The sequence below is a fragment of the Scleropages formosus genome, chromosome 3 (assembly GCF_900964775.1).
Source record: "Scleropages formosus chromosome 3, fSclFor1.1, whole genome shotgun sequence".
Taxonomy (NCBI): Eukaryota; Metazoa; Chordata; class Actinopteri; order Osteoglossiformes; family Osteoglossidae; genus Scleropages; species Scleropages formosus.
In genome coordinates, this window is record NC_041808.1 from 17,126,489 (window position 1) to 17,150,597 (window position 24,109).

The 24,109-nt window shown below is 48.1% G+C and overlaps 1 protein-coding gene across 4 annotated transcripts in view; it reads left to right on the forward strand.

Moving 5' to 3' along the window:
• Window positions 1-24,109, forward strand: part of LOC108935114 (cAMP-specific 3',5'-cyclic phosphodiesterase 4B-like) — an 84,588-nt gene that overhangs the window by 43,925 nt on the left and 16,554 nt on the right. For 2 of the 4 annotated variants that reach the window (XM_018753407.2, XM_018753408.2), the window contains 4 exons: window positions 10,578-10,772; window positions 12,432-12,468; window positions 12,573-12,643; window positions 13,365-13,414. In XM_018753407.2, coding sequence (XP_018608923.1) covers window positions 10,578-10,772; window positions 12,432-12,468; window positions 12,573-12,643; window positions 13,365-13,414 — 353 coding nt within the window. Of the gene's footprint in view, window positions 1-2,626; window positions 2,927-10,577; window positions 10,773-12,431; window positions 12,469-12,572; window positions 12,644-13,364; window positions 13,415-14,067; window positions 14,078-19,294; window positions 19,309-24,109 lie in introns of those variants that run through there. The other 2 variants (XM_018753411.2, XM_018753409.2) reach the window with 2 other exon arrangements.

The window sequence follows — 24,109 nt, forward strand, 5'->3', positions numbered from 1 at the left end:
TGGATTGGTGATGTCGAATTACCTGTAGTGTGTGTATGTGTATATGGGGATAGGCTGTGAACTGCTGTGACCCTAATCAGGACAAGCGGTTAATGAAAATGAATGGATGTATCATATGCAGAAATCCAATATGTTTCTAGGAGTATAACGTCATAGGTTTATTCAGTGACACATCATTGGTTACGTTTGTTGCAATAAGTTTAGGAAGTCAGTTTGTTAGGCTTCTGCGCCAAATTTGTCATCATTTGTGCGGTACGCAGCAGTGAACAGAGATACAGTAATCATATATGGAGAATATGAACTTCTGTTCCAGTTGTAGCATCGTTGTCTGGCTGCCTGGTTTGGAAGAGTTTCAGTGATATTCTGATTTACTCATTTCTGCCCAGGCTTTACGAATAAATCTAAAGAGTAGGTAAAGGGAATAAGTTTTCCCCACCCAGTGACTCCCCGTAAGTTATTTCAGCTTTGTCAAAACTTCAGTAGGTCTCTAGCCATGTTCACGTGTGTTTTGTGGGCCATGAAAACTTACTGTACATTTTGACTTCATCATCTATTAAAATTGAAGGAAATGTGGAGAAAAATGTACCGCATTCAAACTAACAAGTATACTGATTTTCAGCAGAAGTGTGTAAATATTTCACAGCTGCCTCAGTGGACTTGAGAGCAGCATTTAGTGTTGTTGCTGGTGACGGTCACGATGAAATTGCGGAGCGCGTTCTAACATCACTCACTTACATTTATTTATTTAGCAAGTGCTTTTCTCCAAAGCGACATACAGCTTATAAAAAATACAATGTGTGCATTGCAATAATTTCTTCTTTTTCTGGCACAATTTTAGGGTAACCATTTTGGTCGTTGGTACTACAGCTGGAGGTGAGACTTTCCCACAACTTTTGGATCCAAAGGCTGCAGATGTAACACTATGCTGCCAGGTAGCAGGCAAAGCCTACGTTGCCCTGCTTTTACTCTTTTAATCATCTTATTTACGGACATTCTGATTTCTTTGTATTTAATTTAGTCAAGTTTGATGTTATTGCTTAAATTTTATTAAATATTTTACCTCTGTCCAGACTGTCTACAGTTTAGAGTCAGTCTCCACTCTCATGACCGACTCTAACTGGGGGATTTACCAAAGAAACATCTGACTAATCTTTTCGAGGATTACTTACCGAAGCACCGTGAAAGGGAAAAATGTAATGGATATAAATTTTTTTAAAAAAAATCTGTCAGATTTGGACTTTTTTTGGCGCTTGTTGTTGTTCTTTCCGGTTTCTGACTTCTCCAAAGTACACTCAGTCAGTGTGAGCATTTCTAGGAAGTGCTGCGTCATTTGACGAAGAAAGATGTTTTCTTTCAGCTTAGTTAGTAGTTCTCCAGAACTGAACATTTTTAAATGTATGAAACAGAAAGTACGCCTCTCATTTGTGTTCTATCCAAAGTGCAGCACTGCTAAGTACATGTTCAGATTCCCATTTTTTACTGTTCTGTGTCATGAAGGTTCCCCAAAACGAGGCGGTCATGAAGAAATTAATATTCAAACTCATGTCAGAGCATTACTTTTTTAAATATACCCCCCCCCCCCCCCCAAAAAAAAAAACGAAAAACAAAAGAAAGAAAAACGTGACAGAGATGATAAGAAGGGAATTAATTGGTCTTCAGGTGTATTTCATACTGAACTGCAGGCAGGTTAACGGAAAAGTTTTCATGAGTAACCCTTCTCCTTTTTTCTCACATGATGAATTCATTTACATCATGCTTAATAATCCTTACTAAGTTCGCAATATAAATTCAAAACCGGTGTTATAAACGTTACCAAACTTTGTGACCTGATGGAAAACAAGTACAGTAGTATCTGACTGACAGCGTGACCGCAGTCGATTGTACACCGTGACTGGTTTTACTTCTGTACTCAACTTGTCTTTTTTCCCGTTTCATTTATTCCTATTTGCATTTTCTTCACTTATTTTCTGCAATTTCTGCCGTCGACATTACGACAGATATGCAGAGTATATGATTAGCTCAAAGGTTTCCCCACGACCACTGTTCCTCGCGCTCACACATGTTGTACTGGACAGTTATCACGCGCGCTGAGACGTGAACGATGCTACGCTAGTGTAACACTCTGTGTTACCAAGTGAAACATATAGATATGCGGTGTGAAGCTCGCGCTAAGAATCACGGAAATAGTGGGAAATGTGAACTGGCTTTTCGGGGGGAAACGCGTGGCCGTGGTCTTTGAAACACGATTTCGCAAAAGTTTGGGCGAGAGCATCGCATCGTTGATCATCGGGCTGTGTTCTCTGGTCTCGAGCCTCCGTGCGGGGTTGCGTCCCGTGTGTCTCTGGGACTGCTTGGCGCGAGAGGCCACGTGGCACGCCATGCCCCATGGCTCATGACCACCGGCATCGGTTCGCAGCCCCGCTCGCTTGACACATCATCATCATGTCTACTTACTCAGTGTATCATGTTTTCTGTGGGAGAATCGAAGTGGGAATGAAACGGAGAGAAGGCGGGATGCGTCCGCACCACCTCCAGAAAGGCAAAGGAGAACTCCGCCCCTCGGACCCTCGCCGCCGGTGATGACCGGCTCATTCCCCGGCTCGAAGGGTGTGTCATTCTTAGCCCACGTGCTGCGCTCGGGGCGAGGACGTTATACTCCGCTCCTGCGGGTCCGCGCCGGGTCTCTCCGCCAGCCCTCGTCCCCTGCGCTACGCACCTTACGAGGCGTCTGGTAGAGGAAGTCGCGCTCCGGCCGGCAGGAGTCGTGTCACGGGCACTACTAGCGGCACGCTTCCCGCTGGTGGCATGCGCCACGCGCTGCTGCACCCCCCGGGGCCATGATTCGCCGCTCGCCCTGCCAGCGCAGTCGAGTCCACTTTGACTTCAGCGAGGAAGGCATTCGGAACGCGCACGTCACCAACTTAAGGTCAGCGCTCGCAGCCTGTGTCCGACTGTCACTGTGTGAGTGACTGTGTGTGCCTGGCTGTGCGCGCTCGCTTTCTGCTCCGTTGCAAAATATTTGACTTCGCTTCAACCAGTGTTACGCTCTGGAGGTGCTGAGCGCCCTATCTGTCGCACACGGCTCTTTCTGTCTCTCTCTCTCTCTCTCACACACACACACACACACACACACACACACACACAATCTGAAAGTAGAATGAGGCTGTTGTTAGCGAGAACCAGAGTGTGGAAAAAATGATTCTGAAACGTGCGGTTTTTTTGGAGGGACAGTCTGAGTCTCACTTCATGTTTTTGTTCAATTGTTGTAACATCATGTCACATCATGTGTCATCAGAAACTGCGATGTTGGGCGGGATAGCTGGGGGACTTCAGCTTTTAAACCAAAAAAAAAAAAAATCATTTGTAGCAAAAGCTCCGGCTGTGAGTACGCGCGCCGCCGACGGGCTCAGACAGATCAGATGGTCGATCTGGTCTCGGCTCGTGCGTGTGCTCGCGCTTCTCCCGCAAAAAAAAAAAAAACAAAAAATAAAACCCTGCGCTACTCCAGTTCGAGCTCGAATCTGGGTGGGAGAGCAGTGCGATTGTGGCGCTTGCAAAACCAAATAGCAGCCCAGATCATCTCCCACTCAAAAAGATTTTCTTGAAAAATAAAAGGGAGGACGGGCATCTCTGACAAATACTTGTTAGCAGTGTTAAGTAGCGCGGAGTGCCTGTCTGTGTCTGTTCTTTGCTTCGTTCGATCAACGTTTCTTATTCCGCCGTCCTTTCGCACTGCTGTGCTTGTCTGTCTTGTCACTAATTGTTTCTGTAGCGCTGTTCTGTGTGTGTAATTTCCTCCAGGATCAACAAACTGGCTGCCTGTCCTGTCACTACATTTATTAATTCAGCTGACACACACACACACACTTTCTGAACCGCTTGTCCCATACGGGGTAGCAGGGAACCAGAGCCTACCCAGCAACACAGGGCATAAGGCCAGAGGGGGAGGGGACACACCCAGGACAGGATGCCAGTCCATCACAAGGCACCCCAAGTGGGACTTGAACCCCAGACCCACTGGAGAGCAGGACCTGGTCCAACCCATTTCTCCTTATTTACCCATTTACACAGCTGGGTAATTTTACTGGAGCAGTTTAGGCAAAGTATCTTGCTCAGTGGGATTTGAACCTGCAACCTATAGGTCCACTACACCACGTGTCTGTCTCCTACTTCATGTAGCTACTTGTCTGTACAGTTACAGGTGGATGGTAAGAGGTGGCGGTGAGTGAGTATCCTCATTTTATTGGAGCTGCTTGTGGTTTTGAAGAAGAGGACCTCAGCTGCACTCTTGCTTGTTTAAAGAGGACTCTTTGATGTGCCTAATGCTGTCCTTCTCTGCTAAAATGGAATTACTTGAGATCTTGTGGTTTTGATGAGGGAGGATGATTTAATAAATCATGGAAAAAAAGTCGAGGAGTCAGGCCACCGCATTGAAGGGAAGAGCGGTTGTGGTCACGCTGGGCAGTGTGGAGCGATTTGGCCGCTCATTAATATTCCCATCTGGTGTAAACGCAGGTATGCGAACCCGAGTCCTCGGAACGGTGTGAGAAAACACAGCTCGCGCACCACAAAAACAAAGCAGCATGTCCTGTGCTGCGGCTTTCTGATTACATCTGTTGCTCAGTGTGCATCCTTTTCTAAGTGCCCAGTCTGTCCCCCCCCCCCCCCCATCTCTAGCTGTAGTTAGTGAGAAAAAGTGTCAGTGGCTCTCAGTGCTTTTATTTCCTCCTTCCACCAAAACCACCTTCGTACGAACCTCCGTTGTTCAGCTTAGGTCTAATGTAATAACGTTTGATGCTCGTCCGTGATTCTCACCCTTTTACGTCAGTTACATTGTTTCCCCTCTCCTCGTTGGATTGCAGATTCTCCCCTCTCCGTGAGCTCACATTGTGCCCTTTAGCGCCATTTAAGGTAAAGCGACTGTAGAAAAATGCAGACAAGTCTTGTTAAATGTAAAGCGCGGTGTGTCGTTCCCCACTGAATTCCTGCACCTACCTTTTCTGCCTCTATTTTCCATAATAAGAGAGCTCTGCCATCCTTGACTTAGTAGCCAGAAAGGGTTTGTTTGTACTCGGTTTGTTGTAGGGGAAGAATAAATTTTGCCGTGCTGGATGTTGTCATGCAAGAAAGAGTCTCCTCCACAGTTTCCACGCCATGTTTGGAGTCCTGGTTTTGGTTTCTTCTGGGTTGATTCTCGTCACAGATTAAAGTTTCTGACGGTTTGTTTCTTGCTTGATGCTCTTGTTTGAGGAGCCTTCGCTGGCTTTGCTTCTGAACATATACATGCATTTGTTTATTTAGTTTATACTTTTGTGACTTAGTGTTAGGCTGGTGGGGGGGTGCGGTGGCGCAGTGGGTTGGACCGAGTCCTGCTCTCCAGTGGGTCTGGGGTTCGAGTCCCGCTTGGGGTGCCTTGCGACGGACTGGCGTCCCGTCCTGGGTGTGTCCCCTCCCCCTCCGGCCCTACGCCCTGTGTTGCCGGGTAGGCTCCGGTTCCCCGCTACCCCATATGGGACGAGCAGTTCAGAAGATCTGTGTGTGTGTGTGTGTGTGTGTGTGTGTGTGTGTTAGGCTGCTTACTTTTTTTTCTTATTTTACCCATTGTCACAGCTGGGTGAATTTTACTGGAACAATTTAGCGTAAATACCTTGATCAAGGGTACTACAGCAGGCAGTGGGATTTGAAAGTGGCTCCTTCGGTGCAGAGGCCAAAGATCTAACTGCTACGCCACCTGCTGCACCTTCCTTCAATTTAACCGCCCAGTCAGTGTGTTTCAGACCATGAATCACTTACCACCGTAGAAGTCCAGGTTAGGTGTGTTGTTCCTGTGTTGTACTATAAGACTCCGGGCCTTGAATCAACAACCTTAAGACAACAAGCTCATATACTCAAACACCACTGCTCACCAAATTAAATGCCCGGATCTTCTTCCCCTTCAGACTTTAATATTGTGAGTTGTCAAGATCATGCGTTTCCTATTCTTGCTTTAAAAAGTTAAACAAGATTAATTTTTAAGAGCTACATGTGATATACATTTGTAAATATTCCAATTTGCTTATCCAGTTATGGGTTGTGATTATGTACAGCATCCAGGAACGTCGGTACTTGGCTTGGAAGCCATCAGATTCACAGGTTCAGGATTAATCCTGACCTTTATTCCACCACCATATATTGATACAGAAGAGAAATAAAGAAAAAACACAAGTTAGAAGTGCTTTCCATTATTCAAGGGATGCGTACCAACCAATAAATCATGGACAGTAATGTATTAACAAATAATAAACATTTGTCAGACTACCAAATCACAAATAAGTACTACTTGTTGATATTTTTTTATATTGGTAGTGAATACGAATATGAATTCTCTTGGCTTCATGGTGCTCCTGGGGTTGAGCCTGGACTGGGGTGACACAGCTGCCCATTCCTCTTATGAGATGAGGACCACAAGCTCACAGACATTTATGGTTTATGGTTCATAAGTTTACCTGTGTCCCAGCTCATGTAGAGGGAAACAATTAAACCTCTTGATGAATTTCTCTTCTTTTTTTTTTTTTTTTTTTTTTTTATCCATGTTCTCTGTGTGACAGTGTTACAGCAAGGTGGATTTACCGTGTCTGGACTTGAGTGTAGTAATGTCTGCGTTTACACCCATAACACCCATGGATGGCTTGCGGTCCTTCAGCTCGCCCAGATGATTTCACAACCTGTTACTGGAGGAGAAATAACCTCACCCTTCCTCTGAGGGGAAAAATGGATGAAAAGAGACTGGTTCATTCGTCTTCTTACCTTAATGCCATGAGTCATGGGAGCTTCCTGTCCTTGTGCGGAATTTGAATGCCTCCAACGGAATGTGGTCCAGACCCATCAAAGAAGTGTTTTTCTGCCTCTGGCCCATGCTAGCTGTTGAGCCTGGGTGTAATGGGCTGCGAGTCCACATGATACGTGGGTCTCGTCCTTAGTCAGGAGGAACCCGAGAGGAGGAAGCTGGCACTGTCACTCCTGGCTGTAAAGTGGCACCCTGCAGCAGGAGAAATATTAGTCTGAGTAATTTCACACACGGACTTGTACCGCGCTGTCGTGGTCCACCGGGGAAGTCGTGGACCAGTCGGCGAGCGTTTACGCGTTCGCTTCCGTCATGTCCCTCGAAAGAGGTATAACTTGTGAAGGCCACTGCTTAATGTAAATATTTTTTGTAAACACGTACACCCATTTTAACTGAGAATGTGTACTCCGGTTGCTAAGTAAACGCTTGGCTGAGAACCAACTGATAGCGATGTGTTGAATGAATGTGGATTAGCGCTCTGGCCCAGCGCTCCGGGAGCTGTCTGCTGCGGGGCCGTGTGCCGTCATGACCTCCTCGACTGGAATGTAGGGGTGGAAATCCTATCAGGGTCCCAACCGTTTGATATAATCCTTACTCCTCATGCAGTCGAAGCAGAGAGCCTTCGGTCTGTCCACATGTAACAGGTGAAATGTCACATGATTACATCCCCCCCCCCCCCAAAGGATTTAATGTGGAAAGGCTAACAAGTTTATTGTGTGCTGTGTTCATTCATCTATTGATTCACTATGTTCAATCTTGATTGCTGAGAAGAGGTGCAGGAATTTTGAATAAAGAAAATATTTCCGTGTGTTTGCCTGTTGAGATATGCAAACCTTCCTACCTTCATCCTCGCATGGCTGGACTACTGGGCATCTGTTGTGTGATTGACCACTCGTTCCACTGTGTCAGTGGCTTAAAAAAAAGATTGTGACATGAAGTGGGTAGCTGGATAGAATCCATCTCAGTCTAAGTGTAACTTGGGAAGTGGAACCCCACCCACCCACCCATATCTGGTGTCCCCTAGCCTTGCACCCAGTTATTCCAGGATAGTCCATACTGCCACGCCCCTGACCAGGACAAGCGGTTATCCGAAGTGAGTTAGTGAGTGAGTAACAGAGAGATTTTAACATGATAGTAATCTTGTTGTTAAATTACTTTGATTGAATTGTATTTGATTGTATTAAAAAAAAAAAAAAAAAACTCTTCGACCTTCATTCTGACAACCACCTTTATCCAGATTTGTTTGTTTTTGCAGAATTTAAAAAAAAAAAAAGTTTGATAATATTGTGAAGCACTGGATTTTCTGAATTCCAACATCACATGCAGATGAACTGTATTTAGAAACCCTTCTGATTCTTTAAGAATTGCTGCTTAATTTCATCCGTTTGAAATCTGTTTTCAGTTTGTTCTCCCAACAAATCGGTCTGACCGTTCCCACCACGTTTTGAGCTGTGTGTTCGTCAAATGGATGTTGCAGAGCAAATGTCTTTGCGTGTGCTTTGCATGCCAGTGTCAGCTGAGCCATGCGGATGCAGAAAATCACAATGAGACCGAATTTTGTTGTGATCTCAGCGTGGGAGAATAAACAGGAGAGCTGTTGGCTCTCTAGAACGTTATGCCTTGTCACGAGGTGGGTCATGGGACACGATTGCAGATGCGTGTGTTGGAATTGCAGGCCACGAACAGTGCTCCCCTTCCCCTCAGCTCAACGCAGCAGCTCACCTTTGTGCTAAAATACATCCCCATCCTGTGAGTCTTCTCTTCTGGGTTTCCACTACGTCGGTCACAGAACCTCAGCTGTGCTCCATCAGTCTTTAAATCCTCCTTAGCTGTAATAATCAGACTTTTGCATCAGTCTTCTCCAGCTGATGCAGAATGACACGGCGTGAGTTTTGTTTGACCTGTCAAAGCGTTCAAATGCGTATCCCCTCCTTATCTTTCTGCACTGGCTTCCTGTAACTTGACTTTGTCAGTTCGACATGTCCTCCGCTTGCAGCGTACAAGAAGGTCCAAGGATCAGCAGCCCTATACCTACAGGACTTGATCACTCCTCACGCCCCAGCAAGAACACTGTGCTCCTCCATCTCAGATTGCTTGGTGGTCCTGCTTGCAAGGAGTCTGAATTGAGCTCCCTCCGTCCCTCAGGACTGCTGAATCCCTCCCAGCATTCAAAAAGGGTCTCGGTGTCATTTTCCGCAAGACCCATTTCCCTTCCAAGCTCCTGAAATTGTTCCAACTCCAGCTGCAGCATGCTGTCGTGCGACACCATCAGCCAGTACAACTGAGTATAACAACACCGACAACCACTACCACCAGTAAAGTGGCAGCATTGCGCTTTAACATCATGACTCTGCTTAAAGCTCTTCATGTTGGTGCGCTTTTGTGTATTCTTGAGTGGTACGTCGGTTTGGAGAAAAGCACCTGCTAAAGAAGAAAGCCTAAACGTAAATAAACTATAAACTATTAAACTAAATAAAGTGGCTATTAAGTGTGGCCTCCCATTTATTCACTTCATTGCTGGAATTCAACTTCCTCTATTTTATTTGCTTAGAAGGAACTTTTTCTGTGGTCATCTACATGGTTTAAGACCTTTCTCTTGCTTCGCATTTCCTGTGCCGCTATGTAGCGTCAGTCCTCAAGGGTACAAGAGCAGGACCTCTCCCCGAGCGCCTCGTCGTTGCCGTAGCCGTTTCGCGTGACTGTAGACGGCGACTCGGTCGGGACACGCGTACGACAGCATTTTTTGTCCTGGCCGTCTCTCTAGGCTAGAGGGATTTTTCCTAGATGGGAACTGAACTCGATCTTTCCGCCGTCCCCCGCAGAGCCCTGGGAACGTGGTCCCAGCCCTTGTGCAGCAAAACGTTGAATCTTGCTTTTGAAGTGGACAGAAGGCGCTCTCCCTGCTGTGCTAGCCCGAGTCTGGGGGCGCGGCGCTGGAGTTTCCCATGCGCTGGAAAAACCTGGACGGGAAGCGCTCGGAGGGGTCACCCGAGGACGTAGTACGCCTGCATCTTCTCTCTCACCGACCCGCCCTCCTCCCATCCGGAAAGAAAAGGAAGAAGTTTCCATACTTCCGCAACGTGTTGTACGGACCTTGAAGATCTCCCTCCTCGGTTCTCTTTGACCGCTACAGTCCCAGAACGATCTAGTTCTGCAGGCCGTCACCCGTAAAATGACGGCAGTTATAGGGAGAACGAATAATGTTGGTACCAAGGTCCAAGTGCGAAGCTGCTCCCAGCTGAATGCCAGAGGACAAGCTGTGAAAGAAAATCATCGTCCAGCGTTGCAGAGTATTAATTGCATCACCGTATGTGACTGCTGATAATTGGGAGTAAAATCTGTACGTCTTTTTTTTTTGAGCAGCTTTTATTTTTTGGGCTTAAAGCGAAGTGAGCTGAACTTTGTGCTGTAGTTTAAAATAACCGGCAGTGAATCTGCCCGATGTCTGTGACGGAAACGGATTTCTATGCCTTTGTCTGGTGCGCGCGTGCGCTCGTATGTTTGTGTGTTGCCATGCGACTTTATCCCTCTTTCTGTATGTGGGTTACACGCACACGAGTGTGTGGAAGGGACGTACAGAGACAGGAAGCGCGGCTGCTGGGTCGCCGCCGCCGTCCCAGGAGGCGGAGCTCTGCGGCTTCTGGGCCGCGTTCACCCTCGCGCCGGTTCCGCATGCAGTGCGGTTCACACCGCCGTCCTAGTGGGGGTGTTCTGTGTCCCTTGTGGGCTCATGTCATGTTTCCTGTGTCCCCAGCTTCGATGTGGAGAATGGCCCGTCCGCGAGCTGCAGCCCTCTGGACCCCCAGGTCTCCCCCGGCTCGGGCCTGGTGCTGCACACCAACTTCCCGGGCCACACGCAGAGGCGCGAATCCTTCCTGTACCGATCGGACAGTGACTACGACCTCTCGCCCAAGTCCATGTCGCGCAACTCTTCCATCGTCAGCGAGCTGTAAGCCCCGCCTTCCTACGTCACGCCGCCCCGCCGTTGTCTAACACCCGGTGCGCAGAGAACGTCTCTACTGTGTCTGCTTTTCCTTAGCCTGGGCATACGTTGCAGAACCGCAGGACGTGAATAAGCAGGTAGCTCAAGGCTTGCTTCAATGGACACACCTGGGACATCGGTGTTCCCAGAACGTGTGTTCGTATTGTGCTGTTGCGTAAGGTATTTGGTTTGTTTCAGTAAAAATATCTTGGTACGAATTGGTAAAATTGGTGTTTTTTTGCTGAAGTGTCTCTGAGTCTGTCTTCAGGATAGAGTGCTGTATCACAGTACGTGTGTTACGCCGTATTCCTTAGTTAAAGGTGTCGGTACATTAGCAACGTAATGATGTGGGAATTTTACCTGGAACACCAGAGCAGGGGAGGCAGCAGTAAGCACTGAGATTAAGCAGCGTAATCATGGCCTTGGAGAGGTAAATCTGGCCATAAGGTAGGGAGGGAGGTGTGTGTGTGTGTGTGTGTGTGTGTGTGTGTGTGTGTCGTAGGTGTAGCTTTCATGGGTACACAGGTGCAAGTTCAAATGTTGTCCTCTTTTTGGAAATAAAGTGTGCTGTTGCTGCTAAAAATGTTTGGATTGCTGCTGTTGGTATCCTAATGAAAATCAAGGGATGTGGGTTCACATCCCACCTCCTGCGCTAGATCACTAGACCAAGGTATTTACCCTCAGTTGATATAGTAAAAAAAACAGCCGGTTGCATAAATGGGTAAATTGCTCTAAGTAGCTTAGTGTACAAATCTTAACAGTGTTCGGGAGAAAGAAAGGTAAATGAAATGAAAAATTGAGCATTCAGTGTTCAGTGATGATGTTTTCCATGAATAATTGAGCTATACTGTATGGTAAAAGAACCCTGCATGGAAAGGGGAAGCTGGGGCAGTTCATGGGGGGCCTGCATGTATAGTAAACTATTGTACAGAATACGGTATAAAGTGGTGCCGCTTAACTGTTTTAAAGTATTTAATTTGTAGTACTTACTGTGCTCTCATTAAATTAAGTTCTTTTATGAAATTATGTGACCTTTACCCAAGTAAGTGATCTCAGTTGTTTGCAGCATATAATCATTTAGCAGAGTTGCTTTTAGCCAAGAAAATCCCTCCGTTATCATTCCTTCCCATTACATTTTTCTTTTTCCCAATGGCCGTAAAAAATGAAAAAGGGGGGAGGAACTCTTTCCCAGAATGTAAATTCCTGTAATACATCTCCGTGGGGCATTTCTGTGGACGTCTGAACTGTTTGTTTTAAACGCGAGGCTCAAATAGCGCTCTGTTTATTTGTTCGTAATATATTTATTCGGGGAATGTAGTAGGACGCAACCTTAGTTCAGCGACATTCGTTCAGTCGAGTGGTTCAAAAGCTCTTTAACGGTTTGGTTTGTCCCCCTCTATTCCACACCAGAAGCTACCCTGATAAACACGTTTGACTCGGATGAAGACAGCCGAGCGGCACGGTGTGAATTGTGGAGGATCCGTCTCCTTTATGGATCTTCTTAGAAGGGGCTGTTTGACTAACGCTGCTGAATACTGTAGTGCAACCCCTCCTCCCTCAGTTGTAGTCTGTACCATGCAGTAGAGCTGAAATTGATTAAATGTAACCTCTTTGCTTCTTTCACAGTCACGGGGATGACCTGATAGTAACGCCTTTTGCTCAGGTAAATTTACCGCGTCAACGTTGTCCTCAAAATAAGATATCGCGTTCGAAAAATACGTTGTTGAACATGTCCGTTGATCTCGAAGGGCTTTTTTTGTTTTTTAGGTACTTGCAAGTCTTCGCAGCGTAAGGAACAACTTCTCTGTTCTGACGAACGTACAATGTGCCTCCAACAAGTAAGTGCAGGTCACTTTGGGAGGTGACATTTATTCTGACCGGCTCTTTCAGTGCTCTACACTCTCTTCAAGCACACTTTACCCTGTTTATACCACAGACTGGTGCTGGGAATTTTGGACAAGCTTTGACCACTAGGTGGCAGCAGTGCAGCAGCAGTACAGGCACCAATGCACAGAAATTCTAGAAGGTGTTTTAATTATTTGGCAGTTCTTGTCTCGGTAGAACTGCGTTACGCACACGAGCGGGCTCACGGCAAACCGGAGCCTAACCCGGCAACACAGGGCACAAGGCTGGAGGGGGAGTGGACGCGCTCCAGACAGGACGCCAGTCCACTGCATGGCACCCCAAGCAGGACTCGAACCCCAGACCTGCCACACAGCAGGCACCAGGCAAACCCGCTGCGCCACCGCACCTCCCTGGTGCTACATTACCAATCATTCAAATGTGATACATATGAAATACACATGCAATATATTGGAATGTGCTGTATATTCAGGAACAGCCGCACGACACACACACGTGCATACAGCGCTTGTCAATGCCAGCTGGTGGTGTTCGGTGCATGGGGTCAGTACTGTAGTACTGCTCACAATTGCAAATGGCAGTGAAGGGAGCCACAGCCGCTCAACCACCTGCTCCCAGTACCTGGAGCGTTGTCTCTCTCCCCTTTTCACTCCATCTCCAGTGAAGCCTGTGCTCTGTCTCTGCTGTCTCTCTCAGGAGGTCCCCTGTGGCCAACCAGCCGCCGATCACCAGAGTCTGCCTATCAGGTAGGGCCCGGCACCTTCCCACAAATCACCGGGGTGTATGTATCCTCAACAACTTGTGTGTGTGTGTGTGTGTGTGAGAGATTGGGAAGGCACTGTGAGATCTGAGAAAGCACAGAGACTGCAACTGGGAGGAGAAAAAAAAAAAAAAAAATGAAAAGGTGCCAAGTTAAGATTTTCATGGGACTTTTCTTTTTCAGCAGCTGTTGACATTTAACAGACACTCTTTGCCAAAATGCAGTGCTCATGAACTAATATTTAGCTCACGTCTTTGTCCAGGGTGACTAAAGATGCGAGACACTACACTGAACTCCCTGCAATCATTCGCCCGTCTGTAGAGCAGAGCAATGTAACGCACTCATAAACACGGTGAGGGGTTTAGGGTCCCCAGTCCACTTGACTCCTGGAAAAAAGCCATGTAAACTCAGCGAGAACCTGCAACTGGCGCACAGAGCGAACAGGGAGTGAACCCACAGCCCAGGTGCACCAGCACTACCTGCTGATCCACAAGGTCGAAGGCCATTGTGAAACGCTGCAGCTGTAGTAATATCGTGCAGTAGGTGCAGTACTTTGGGACATTACTTTTGTGATCTGTGGTCTGCCAGGCTTCACGGTAAAATGTCGGTAAAATACTCCGCAGGTCACAGCGCAGCGAGGCTGCGGCGCGTTTTCACTCCTGCCGTTGCTATATGCGACGGCCCATCGGAGGAAACTTCTAGAAGACAGACACCTTTGGCCCACTGTTTCTGCATGTTGGGTGCACTCACGCGGCGTCTCGCATATGTGGCTGTCACGGATGCTATTAACGATTTCGCAACAGGGCGCACTCGTGTGTACGTGCGTGCGTATTTGTATTTCTGAGTATCTGTGCCGTGGTGAAGGTTCCTCCGTCTTCGCCAAAAGTGCCCTCGTGTGTGAATTTGTGTGAATCTATGTTTGCGTATGCACGCTTGCGTGATTGTCACCCTGATTTGGTGTGTTGGTGTCTGTCTGCATTTGTGTGCGCCTGGGATGCCCCCACCTTTGTGTCGGTAGCAGGGTGGACGGACGCAGGGTCCCCGTTCCCGTAATCGCGCGGAGCAATCTTTGTATCGCCGCGCGCCGGGCAGGGGGCTGTTCAGGGTGTTTTGGGTGCGAGAATGTGGTCGGCGAGGCGGTTCCTGTCAGCTGTCACTCATCCGGCCTGCTTAACACACCACGGCGCCCATTGACGTCATCGTGGCTGCGTGTGGGCTTTGTTGACTTCCTCCCAGCACAGATGGATGGAGCAAGCTTCCTGTGCAGGAAGATGACAGAAGGGCAGGTGCTGGTAAATTAGCAGAGTCCTTAGCGCTACACTCAGGTGCCTGCGGGGCCCCTCTGGTTTGGGGCCACTGGTTTGCACCGCGCTTGTGTCGCTTGCGTCAACTGCGTTCGCTGTCGCCGTTTATTTAATCGCAGTAGTACGGTGATCCTGGGGACAGATGGTAGTGCAGTGAGGAGAGCTGCTGCCTTTGGACCCAAAGGCTGCAGGTTTGAATCCCACCTTCACCTGTAGTGTCCTTGAGCATGGCACTTACCCTAAGTTGTTCTGGTAGAGTTACCCAGCTATATAAATCGGTAAATAATTCATCACATTAAGGTCAAGCACATATAATACATTGCATGGCTGGACCCCTCCCCCCCCCCCCCCACTAGTCTTCCTGTGCCAGAAAGCAATTATAATTTTATCATCCTTTTGTTTTATTCTCCTGGGGCATTTTGGATGTACTCTTCTTGGCGCTTGAGTTTTCCGAGCACAAGCCCATGTCCTTAATCGCTGCGCTTTTACACTGCTTTTCTAGAGATAAGTCCGTGTTTTTACCGTAGTGAATCACTCTCTGTGATGTAAGCAGGTCCCGGCATGTCCGCGTTAGAGAGACAATAAGAATGAAGGAAAACAAATTTCCTCCCACATCCTGGCCCATTGTCCATGGTGTCAACCAAACAGCATTTATTGACAGGAAGCAAGTGCAGACTTTTCCTGTTTTTCCGTCGTCCCTGTCACCTGTCAGGGCGACATGCTGAGCGGTTTTCCCCGAGTCAATTAACAAACTGCATAGGAGTTTCCCCGGTGACGTAAGAGATGGTCTGGATGGGGGCTACCATCCAGTGATCCCTAGTGTTTATCGGAAGGGATCATAGAAGCGAACGTTGAGCATGAAGTCATCGCAACCTCATGACCACGGAGCGAATGGTCTTGTTACATAGATCGTTGAATTGCGTGTTGCAGTGAGCCGTAGGTCTCATCTCCATGAACCGCTGAGTCACAGGTCTCGTGCTCATGACCACTGGGCGCTTGGTCTCGTCTGCATCATGGAACTAATTCACCACCCCGGCGGCCTGCCGTGAACCGATGACGGCAGCTGAACAACGGGCGACCTTCTTGTCTTCGTAAAGCAGAGGTGGCCACAGGTCAGTTTGCACACTGGAAATCGAGCCAAAGGCATCAGACCGTCGGCCGGTGTTAGTTTAACGCCGTTGTTCCAGAAGTCCGGCTGCTACGCTCTGTGGGACACAGCTCGCCTCCTAAAATCCCAGAATGCTTTGTGTCCGTCTAGTCTGCTTCTGGTCCTTGGAGATATCACGAGCGAACAGAAGCTTTGCCTTGATTTTGGCTGTTTATCAGCATAGAATTTTCAAGTCTTTTAAAGGGAGTTTCACAAGTTCACCGTTTTTTTTCTATTAAAATAGTGGTTAGGTTCGAAGAACACGACTCTTCCTCTTCCAGGAAAAAAAAATACCTTTTTCTTTATATATTATTCGTACGGAACGCTATTGGGCATTTCGGTTTAATTCTGTCGTTCTCCAGCCTACTCCCCACGCAGCTCTGTGCTGTCAGTGCGAAATTTAACTTTTACTTCCTCATTTGAATGTTTGGTGACACCGTGAGCGGGACGCTGTGTCCCGTGAACTGCAGTTTATCTTGTCATTCTGGCCTTTTTTGAATGAGTGTCTACACATTTCTGCTGATGTCATATAGGCTTGCATGTGGCTACACACGCCATGCAGTGGGAACATGTGCCAGGGAGATGAAGGCATTTTCCTGTGCTTCTGGAATGCGGTTCTTACATCGCCAAACCAGATGGCAGACAGTTTTCCTGTATGGCCTTCGCAGATGCCCTCCCCCAATACTGTCTAGGCTGGCGCATTACAACGGGCGAAGACTGCGGGCCGGTCCTTGGGAACATGGGAAAATTGTGAGGGGGGATTTATGTTGGGAAGAAGCGTGACGGAGTTGGAGAAATTCAAGCTTTAACGTGAAATTTATAGTGATTATATAATTATTATTGTTACTTGAGTCACGCTTTCATCCGAACAGATTGACTTTTTTTTTTTCTTTTTTTTTCATTCGTGCAGCTGGAGGTTTTGTTGGAGGAATTCCGCTTTCTCGAGGATGCTATAGCGTACGATACTATAGTATAGCGTTCCCTACAAGATGCTGGAGGGCCAAGTGGCTGCCAGGTCCAGCAGCTCTCTGTCTTCATGTTTTATTTAGTGCTTCTCTGTAGCGTTTCAACATTTCTAGCATTTTGTTTCCCTTTTCCCTTTCCCCTCAGTCTTCTTGTCTTAGTTCAGTCCTCAGTTCTTTTTTTAATGTTTTTCTGCGCTATTTTTGTTGTACTGAGCTTCATCTGTTCTACCTCTTTACCTCATTTCACCACACTTTCTTGCATTTACATATCATTTGCTTATTAGTTCTTAATTCTCATGTTTGGCCCCTGCGTGCAATCTGGGGTTAATAAAGTTCTGATTTGTTCAGGATTTGACCTGGAGCATGCTGTATTGGGTGCGGGCTCGGTGTTACGGTTCTGCTTGAGCAACCGATGATGACGCTTTTCCTGATAGCAGCTGCTGCCCTGGGGAACCTAGTTGCTCGGTAGGACCTGAGCCAAAGCGCCGAACTCGTACACTTGCGGTCAGCTACCACCCCGGGTCTGTGCATCTCACCTGAGTAGTGAGTAAAACCAGTAGCGGTAAACATTGGTAAACATTGCCAAACCCTCAGCTGCCCCTGATGCTCAGATTTAGCTCTTCTGCCTGTTAAACTGCCCCTGGTGTCCAGCAACTGCCATAAAGTCGAACAGTCCAGAGTGGCCCTGCCCGCCCCGAATATAGCCTTACTTCCAGTCACTGTTTGCGTTTCTCAGAGCAGGTACTTCCCGTCGGCTTGAAACTTCAGCCGGACTTTGGCTCGCTTTGGACAAAGAGAATGCTGCCTTCCGAGGTCAAACCCGGCCCCTCGTTTGCTTCCCACTTACGGAAAAGCTGTTTAGAATGCGTAGCGTATCTGTAACAGACTGAGATGTGCTCCTTCACGAGCCTTGACCTGGGGTTTTGAAAGTCGGCTTTGTGTCCACATCTCTTGTTGCTGCTGTTTCTGGGGAAAGAGGCTAAAGCTGAATTCAAACAGCTGCTTGTAGCGCCTGCTGATAACTGTAAAACATGATCCGGAGGCGTTTAAACATTTTGCGGGCTGGAAAGTGAGTAAACACTTAATGTTTAATCCTGTCGTGGTCCTCTCTGTCCCGGAGTGACCGCTGGCTGGCCTTGTCCCTTCACGGCGACGGATCGGAGGCTCCGCGTTACCGTGTCAGAGTGGCGTTTCAGGTACAATCACGCTTTCTGGCGTTAGAGAAGGGATCCGTGCCTAATGTCATCGCTCAGTTCCATCGTCACCTAAAAGTTCTTTATGTCTGGGACAGCAGCTGGGGTGGCGGTTGGAAGTGCCATCTTGCACTCAAAACCCAGGTTCGAATCTCACCTCCCGCTGTAATACTCTTTGAGCATCGCACTTACCCTGAATTCACACAGTAAAAATTACTTAGCTGTATAAATGTGTCAATCATTGTAAGCTGCTTTGGAGAAAAGCACCAGATAAATGTGTGACTTCATTTTTTTTTTTTTTTTTTTTTTTTAGCTCAAGTGCTTTTTGTACTTTTCTGATGTTAAGCCATGAAAACTGTGTGCAACGAGGGACTTGAGGATTTGTATTGCAGTTGTGTGTGTTATCCCACCGTGTAAGTTTTGACGTTGCTGTAGGATTTTTTTTTTTTTTTTGTTTCGTCATCGCAGCAGGGTTATATCGAAGGTTGATTGTGTAAGATGAGGGGGATTCAGTTCTTGAATTTCTTCCTGCCGTGTATCGGTTGATTTAAACCTCCTGTTTACTGGCAGTGCGGGGCAGGGAGTGGTAGGTGCTCCCAGAAGTCGGAAAGGCTCGGTTGACTCTGTTTACTTGAGCTTTATTGCATGGTACAAAAACTCCCTGTTTACCACAACACCAAAATTGACAGGGTTGGACACTTTTTACTACGCAGTTGGGTGTAGAGCACATAACTCGCAGACTTCCTAATGTCAGCTTTGTTCAAAGTAACACACTAAGCAGCCTTCGTTGTGAAATGTTTTTTTTTTTTTTTTTTTTTTTTGCTGTTTTTATTCATAAAATTATAGTTTCTTCTGCAGTGAGTGATCATCTAGCATTTAATTCCATATCCTCAACTGAATGTGCTCTTGCACAGACCAATATCTGTGAAAAACGGTACTATTACTTAGACAGCAGTAAGTTTGTACGTGTTCCATCTGGGAATTTTTATTGTCTCGCTTACTTAAAAAGGGAAAAAAAAAAGAGGTGGTCCGGAATGGACTCAAACCCGATTCCCTCCAGAGCTGCTTGTTGGAGCTGCATCAAAGCGAGGCACTGTTGTTGGAGAAGTTCACCGCAGCAGATACCTTCAGAGTCCAGAATGCCTCTTTAGCCTCTCTTAAATCGTGTGCCTGTTTCAGCCTTTTCCTACTGAACCTGTCAGCCTTGTCGATCTCGCCGAAAGCGGTTCTGTCGAGCTGCGGAAAGTTCCGGACGAGAGCCGAAACCGGTCGTTGGGCTCCTCCGCCACCTGCCCGCCGCATGAGTGAAAAACAGATCGGGAGGCTCTTGTCAGGAGGATCCGTGCGCTCGGCGGTTCACGTTGAGAGCGTCGAGCGCAGGGCGACGCCTCGGGATGACGCCCCTTCCCGGCTCCACGCTTGAGATGCTGCCTCCCTGGCCTCACGCCCTCGTTCTTCGAGACCGGGCGGCTCACGTGGCCCGTTCGCTCGGGAGATGAGCCGATTTTTTTTTTTGGGCGTCTTCGGCGAACGCAGTAAATAGGTCGCATTTGAAAAATGTTTTCATAGGAAGACATTCCACCGTGTCTTCATAGGAAGCGCCTCAGTGCCGCAGCTCTTCGCTTGTGTTCGGTAACGCAGGCTTGCGTACGCAGGCCACGCATATACAGGCTTGAGCGGCAAAAACCTCGTTTCGCTTAATCTGCGCACATGGAGTGGCACGGCTCTTATCAAGAAAACAAACGAATGTAAAAGTAATGCCCTTGAGCAAAGTGCTTGACCACCGAAGCGGAGTTTGCCGAGCGGAAATAGCCAGCTCTATCGCTGTAAAAGTGTCAGCTGTTTTCTGCGAAAGAGGTTAAACAACAAATAAATTAAATAATAGCCACTCCGTTAGGCCGCACTTCACTCCACTCGAGCTCAAGAACAATTGGCGTGTCATGTGAGAAAGGTGCATGTCTTTCTCTTCGTACCTTAACCGATTCGTGCTTTTGTATACAGGCTCACGTGGCTCCAGGGTCCTTCGCGTACGCGCTTTTCTCCTTCACGTTCGTTAAGCTCACGGCGCCGTACCCTCAGCCGAAGGCGAATGACTTCGCGCCGGGATTTCACTACGTCTCGAGCACGGACGAGCAAACGGAGAACGCGGGCTTCTCTTACGTACGTCATTTGAGAACGTTTTTTCCTTTCCGGACATGGCCTTTAAACATTTGTATGGGAAAATATTAAACGTTAGCCGCTTCAACAAAAAGGGAAAATACACACACACATTGTCTGAACCGCTTGTCCCATTCGGGGTCACGGGGAACCGGAACCTACCCGGCAACACAGGGAGTAAGGCCAGAGGGGGAGAGGACACACCCAGGACGGGACGCCAGTCCGTCACAGGGCACCCCAAGCGGGACTCGAACCCCAGACCCACCGGAGAGCAGGACCCGGTCGAACCCACTGCGCCACCGCACCCCCTCAGGGAAAAATACCTGTATTAAAAATAATTTTTGACATTTGAACTAAAAAAAGTTCCCATTTAAATTACATTTTTAGGTACGTGTGTGATTATGTGTTTATGGCATTTATTTTAATTAACTACCAGTCCTCAGCTGCTTGAAATAATGGTACAGAATGACACATTTTGGACACGGGCTATTATCACTTGATTTCCCATGATACTCAGTGGGAGGGCTGAGAGAGACCACAGGAAACTGCAACCCCCCCCAGCATCTGTGCTGTGTGCACAAACCAGAACCATGTTTACCTTGCAAATATTTGTACACATTTCCTGTGATGGAGGCTGATACATTTCAGACTGGGAGGTAGGTCTGTGCGACACTGCGATTCGCTTCCACTCGAGGCCTCTGGCAGGAGTCGAAAGCCCTCTCTGGTGTTCATGCCGACCGCTTGGTCCGTGTCTTGAGTAAAGCAAACAAACCCCCAGAAAAGTGCCTAAAGTCAAGTTGAACACGGGCTGTTTTTGCCCTCGCCGCAAGGGGTGCTGTAAATGAGGCTGCTGAAGTGTACCCCATGAAAATTTATTAAAAAAAAAAAAATTCACAGACGTTGGTGTTCATTGTTCCCAAAGAAGATGGAAAACAAGCTATCCAGCGTCCTATGGAGAGATTCTGTTATTGCTCTACCTGTAGACACGGAGAAATCATCGCTGGCTGCTATCCGAGTGTCTACACTCGTATGACTGCCGTTTATCTGACACCTTTGTCCAAGGTGACTAAAAATCCTGTACACGCTATTTAACTCATTCAACCATTCGTATAACAGGGCGGTGTACCGCTCGGACACTGTGGATAGTTTAGTCAGCGATTTAACCGAAAAAACATGTCTTTGGAGTGTGGGAGGAAACGAGAGCACACCCGTACAAACACGAGGAGAGCGTGCAGATTCCACATGGACTGGGGAGGGTTTGAACCCACATCCGCAGCCCAGCCGTTATGGTGCACCAGTGCTAGCCGCTGTGCCGCCCTACTTGTACATGCATAGGAGTGGATGACCCCAGCCATGCAAGCGTGGCTGAATGGACCGTGCGTTAACCACTTGTTCCTTAGCTTAGCCATAGTATAAAAAGTGATGGAGACAGGCTGTAGTTTAATGTAGTTGCTCTATGGAATACCCTGGAAGCGCAGCGATGCCAACGGGGGATCCCATTGCGCTCCCTTTCGGGAGCCTTGCTTTGGAACGTGCGCCGTGACTGGCGGAGCCATCTGCCGTGTGCGTCACAAATAGTTGGCGCCCCTGCCGAACGCCGGTGTCTGCCACTTGAGAGGGCTCTCCGCATGCTGCCGTGTCCCAGCTGGTCCCTATCAATTCTCGACAGACGCAGGCGGCGTAGGGTCAAGGCAGCCGGAGAGGGCGAGCCTCTGCCCGAGCGCCGCGTCGGGGGAGCGGGGACGAGTGCGGAAGGGACGCGTCGAGCCGAAACCCTTCCGACGAGTCAAACTTTCGAAGGGCTCTCTGCGGAGAAACGCGGAGGAATGCTGCCGTTCTAGAACGGGGCGCCCATATTTGTCGCAGCCTTGTGGTCGGGTCTCTAGGCCTGTTCCTGGAAGAGGAAGTCTGTGTCGCGTTTTCCCTGCGCTCCGCCTCCGAAGGAGTGCTGCGAAACCTGGAAGCTTGCACACGACTAAGTATTTGAATTATGCAATTGACGTCAGCGCAGCCATAAAGCAGGCGACCGCCCGTCCCCCAAGGGATCTGGTGCCAAAAAAAAACTCCACGCTGCATTCAAACATGAGAGAGGAGTGTGGGGGGGGAAACCCAGATGGTTCTTGTTTTGATACTCGACTAGAAAAAGGCCCTGTGTTGAAGTGCGGGAGGAACCCGCAGCACTGAAGATTGTTTATGAGAAAGAGAGTCTCCTTTTAGCCCGATGCTTTATGACGATTTAAATCCAGCCTAGACGTGGAGAACGGCGTCGGGTCGCCGACGGAACGGGCCGCCGTTGCGAGTTCCCTCAAGGCGAGCGCCACGTGCGTATTTGGAAACGCGTTGATGCGAGCGACCCTCGTAATTCTGAAACCAAAAGAGAGCGAAAGGGAAGGAAATGCGACCTTCTCGGATTTGCCGTTGACTCGGCCCCCAGATGCGGTGACCACGAGGGGACTTGTCACCTACCCATAAATATTCTCTTGGCCCTCTCGCTTGCTTTCCGTTCACCAAAGTTAAGCTCTCTTTCGTTCGTGCTCTTTATTTGCCCAGCAGAGGCCTTTAACCAGAGCCGCTTACATACCTCACGCATTTGTATATATTTATTCAGCTGGGTATTTATTGAAGTAATTTGGGCTAAGTACCTCACTCAAGAGTTTAACAGCTGTTCCCATCCATTATGATCCCATGACCTTCTGGTTGGTTCTGTGACCCACGAAACCGGTTTATTACACCGTGCTTCATTATACTGATGCTCTCGTAGTTGCACGATAGAATGCGATGGACTATTGAAGAAGTGGGTTTAATAATGTAACTGGTTAGTCATTTTTTTTTTTTTTTTTTTATTAATCGTATGTTTCCGTCGAACAACATCCAGCACGAAGTACTTAGGTTGTGTCCGAGAAATTATGTTGAGTCTTGGGTCTTTGTCAAAGGGCGTTACCATCGACTTTGCCCTAGAGATGTCCCTGTCGGCGTGGAAACCATCAAACGTGTACCTGAAACGCTGGATGTGACAAGCAGAGCAGGAAATCTGGAGTTCTCGTGGTTGCTGAATTCGCTCGCTGACGACAAAAAAAAAAAAAAAGTGCACGGCACCCTTTCTCTGGGCTCCTCGGCTATAGGTGTCGGCACCGGGGGTTCGTACAGGGACACTGCTTCCTAATTTACAGTGTAGTACTGTGCTTGTTTCGTGAATCCAGGAGTGTCATGCTAACAATACTAACAGTGCTCCCATTGAGGTCTATCGGCGATGCCTCCCAGCTGGCCGCCGGTTCAAGTGAGGTGAAGCAACAAAAGCCGTCCCTGTGTCAGGAAGCTCGCCGCCGCTCCTCGGTTTCCTGCTTATAAATAACATCGACCCTATCTTCCAGGGTTTTTTTTTTTTTTTTTTTTTTAAGGGTCGTTTGTGTAGTCTTCCCATTTCTTCCTAGGTGCCCAAGAAAGCTTTGGTGAAAACCTGCTCTGCCACTGCTCCTCGTACGATTGCCAGGCGTTTTGGGGTCCCGCCGCAGCTTGCACGGCCCAGCGCCGCTCCGCCAGCAGAAGCGGGAAGAGAGCGGTAGCGCGCGATGGCTTTTTTTCCCCTTCGTTTGTCACACGCATAAGGCGTGCCCGCTCATTAGTTTGTTTGGGACATAATCCCCCCCGATCCAGCAGGCACATGCTTCTAGACACACAAACGGATAGGAGAAAGGGGGAATTGTGGGGTGGCGGTGCAAGAGCCGGGCTGATTTATTGCTCACACAGAGGCCGTTCTGTGCTTAAACCTCTAGGGTCTCGGTTCACGGTGAAAGAATCGCACTGTGAGCAAACCTCACGCTGAAATTGCACGCACGTCGTCCGCGAAATTGTGCCGCGGTCTGTCACGAAGTCGGTTTTCAGATGCAGAGAATCGCACATTATTTCGCCATTTTC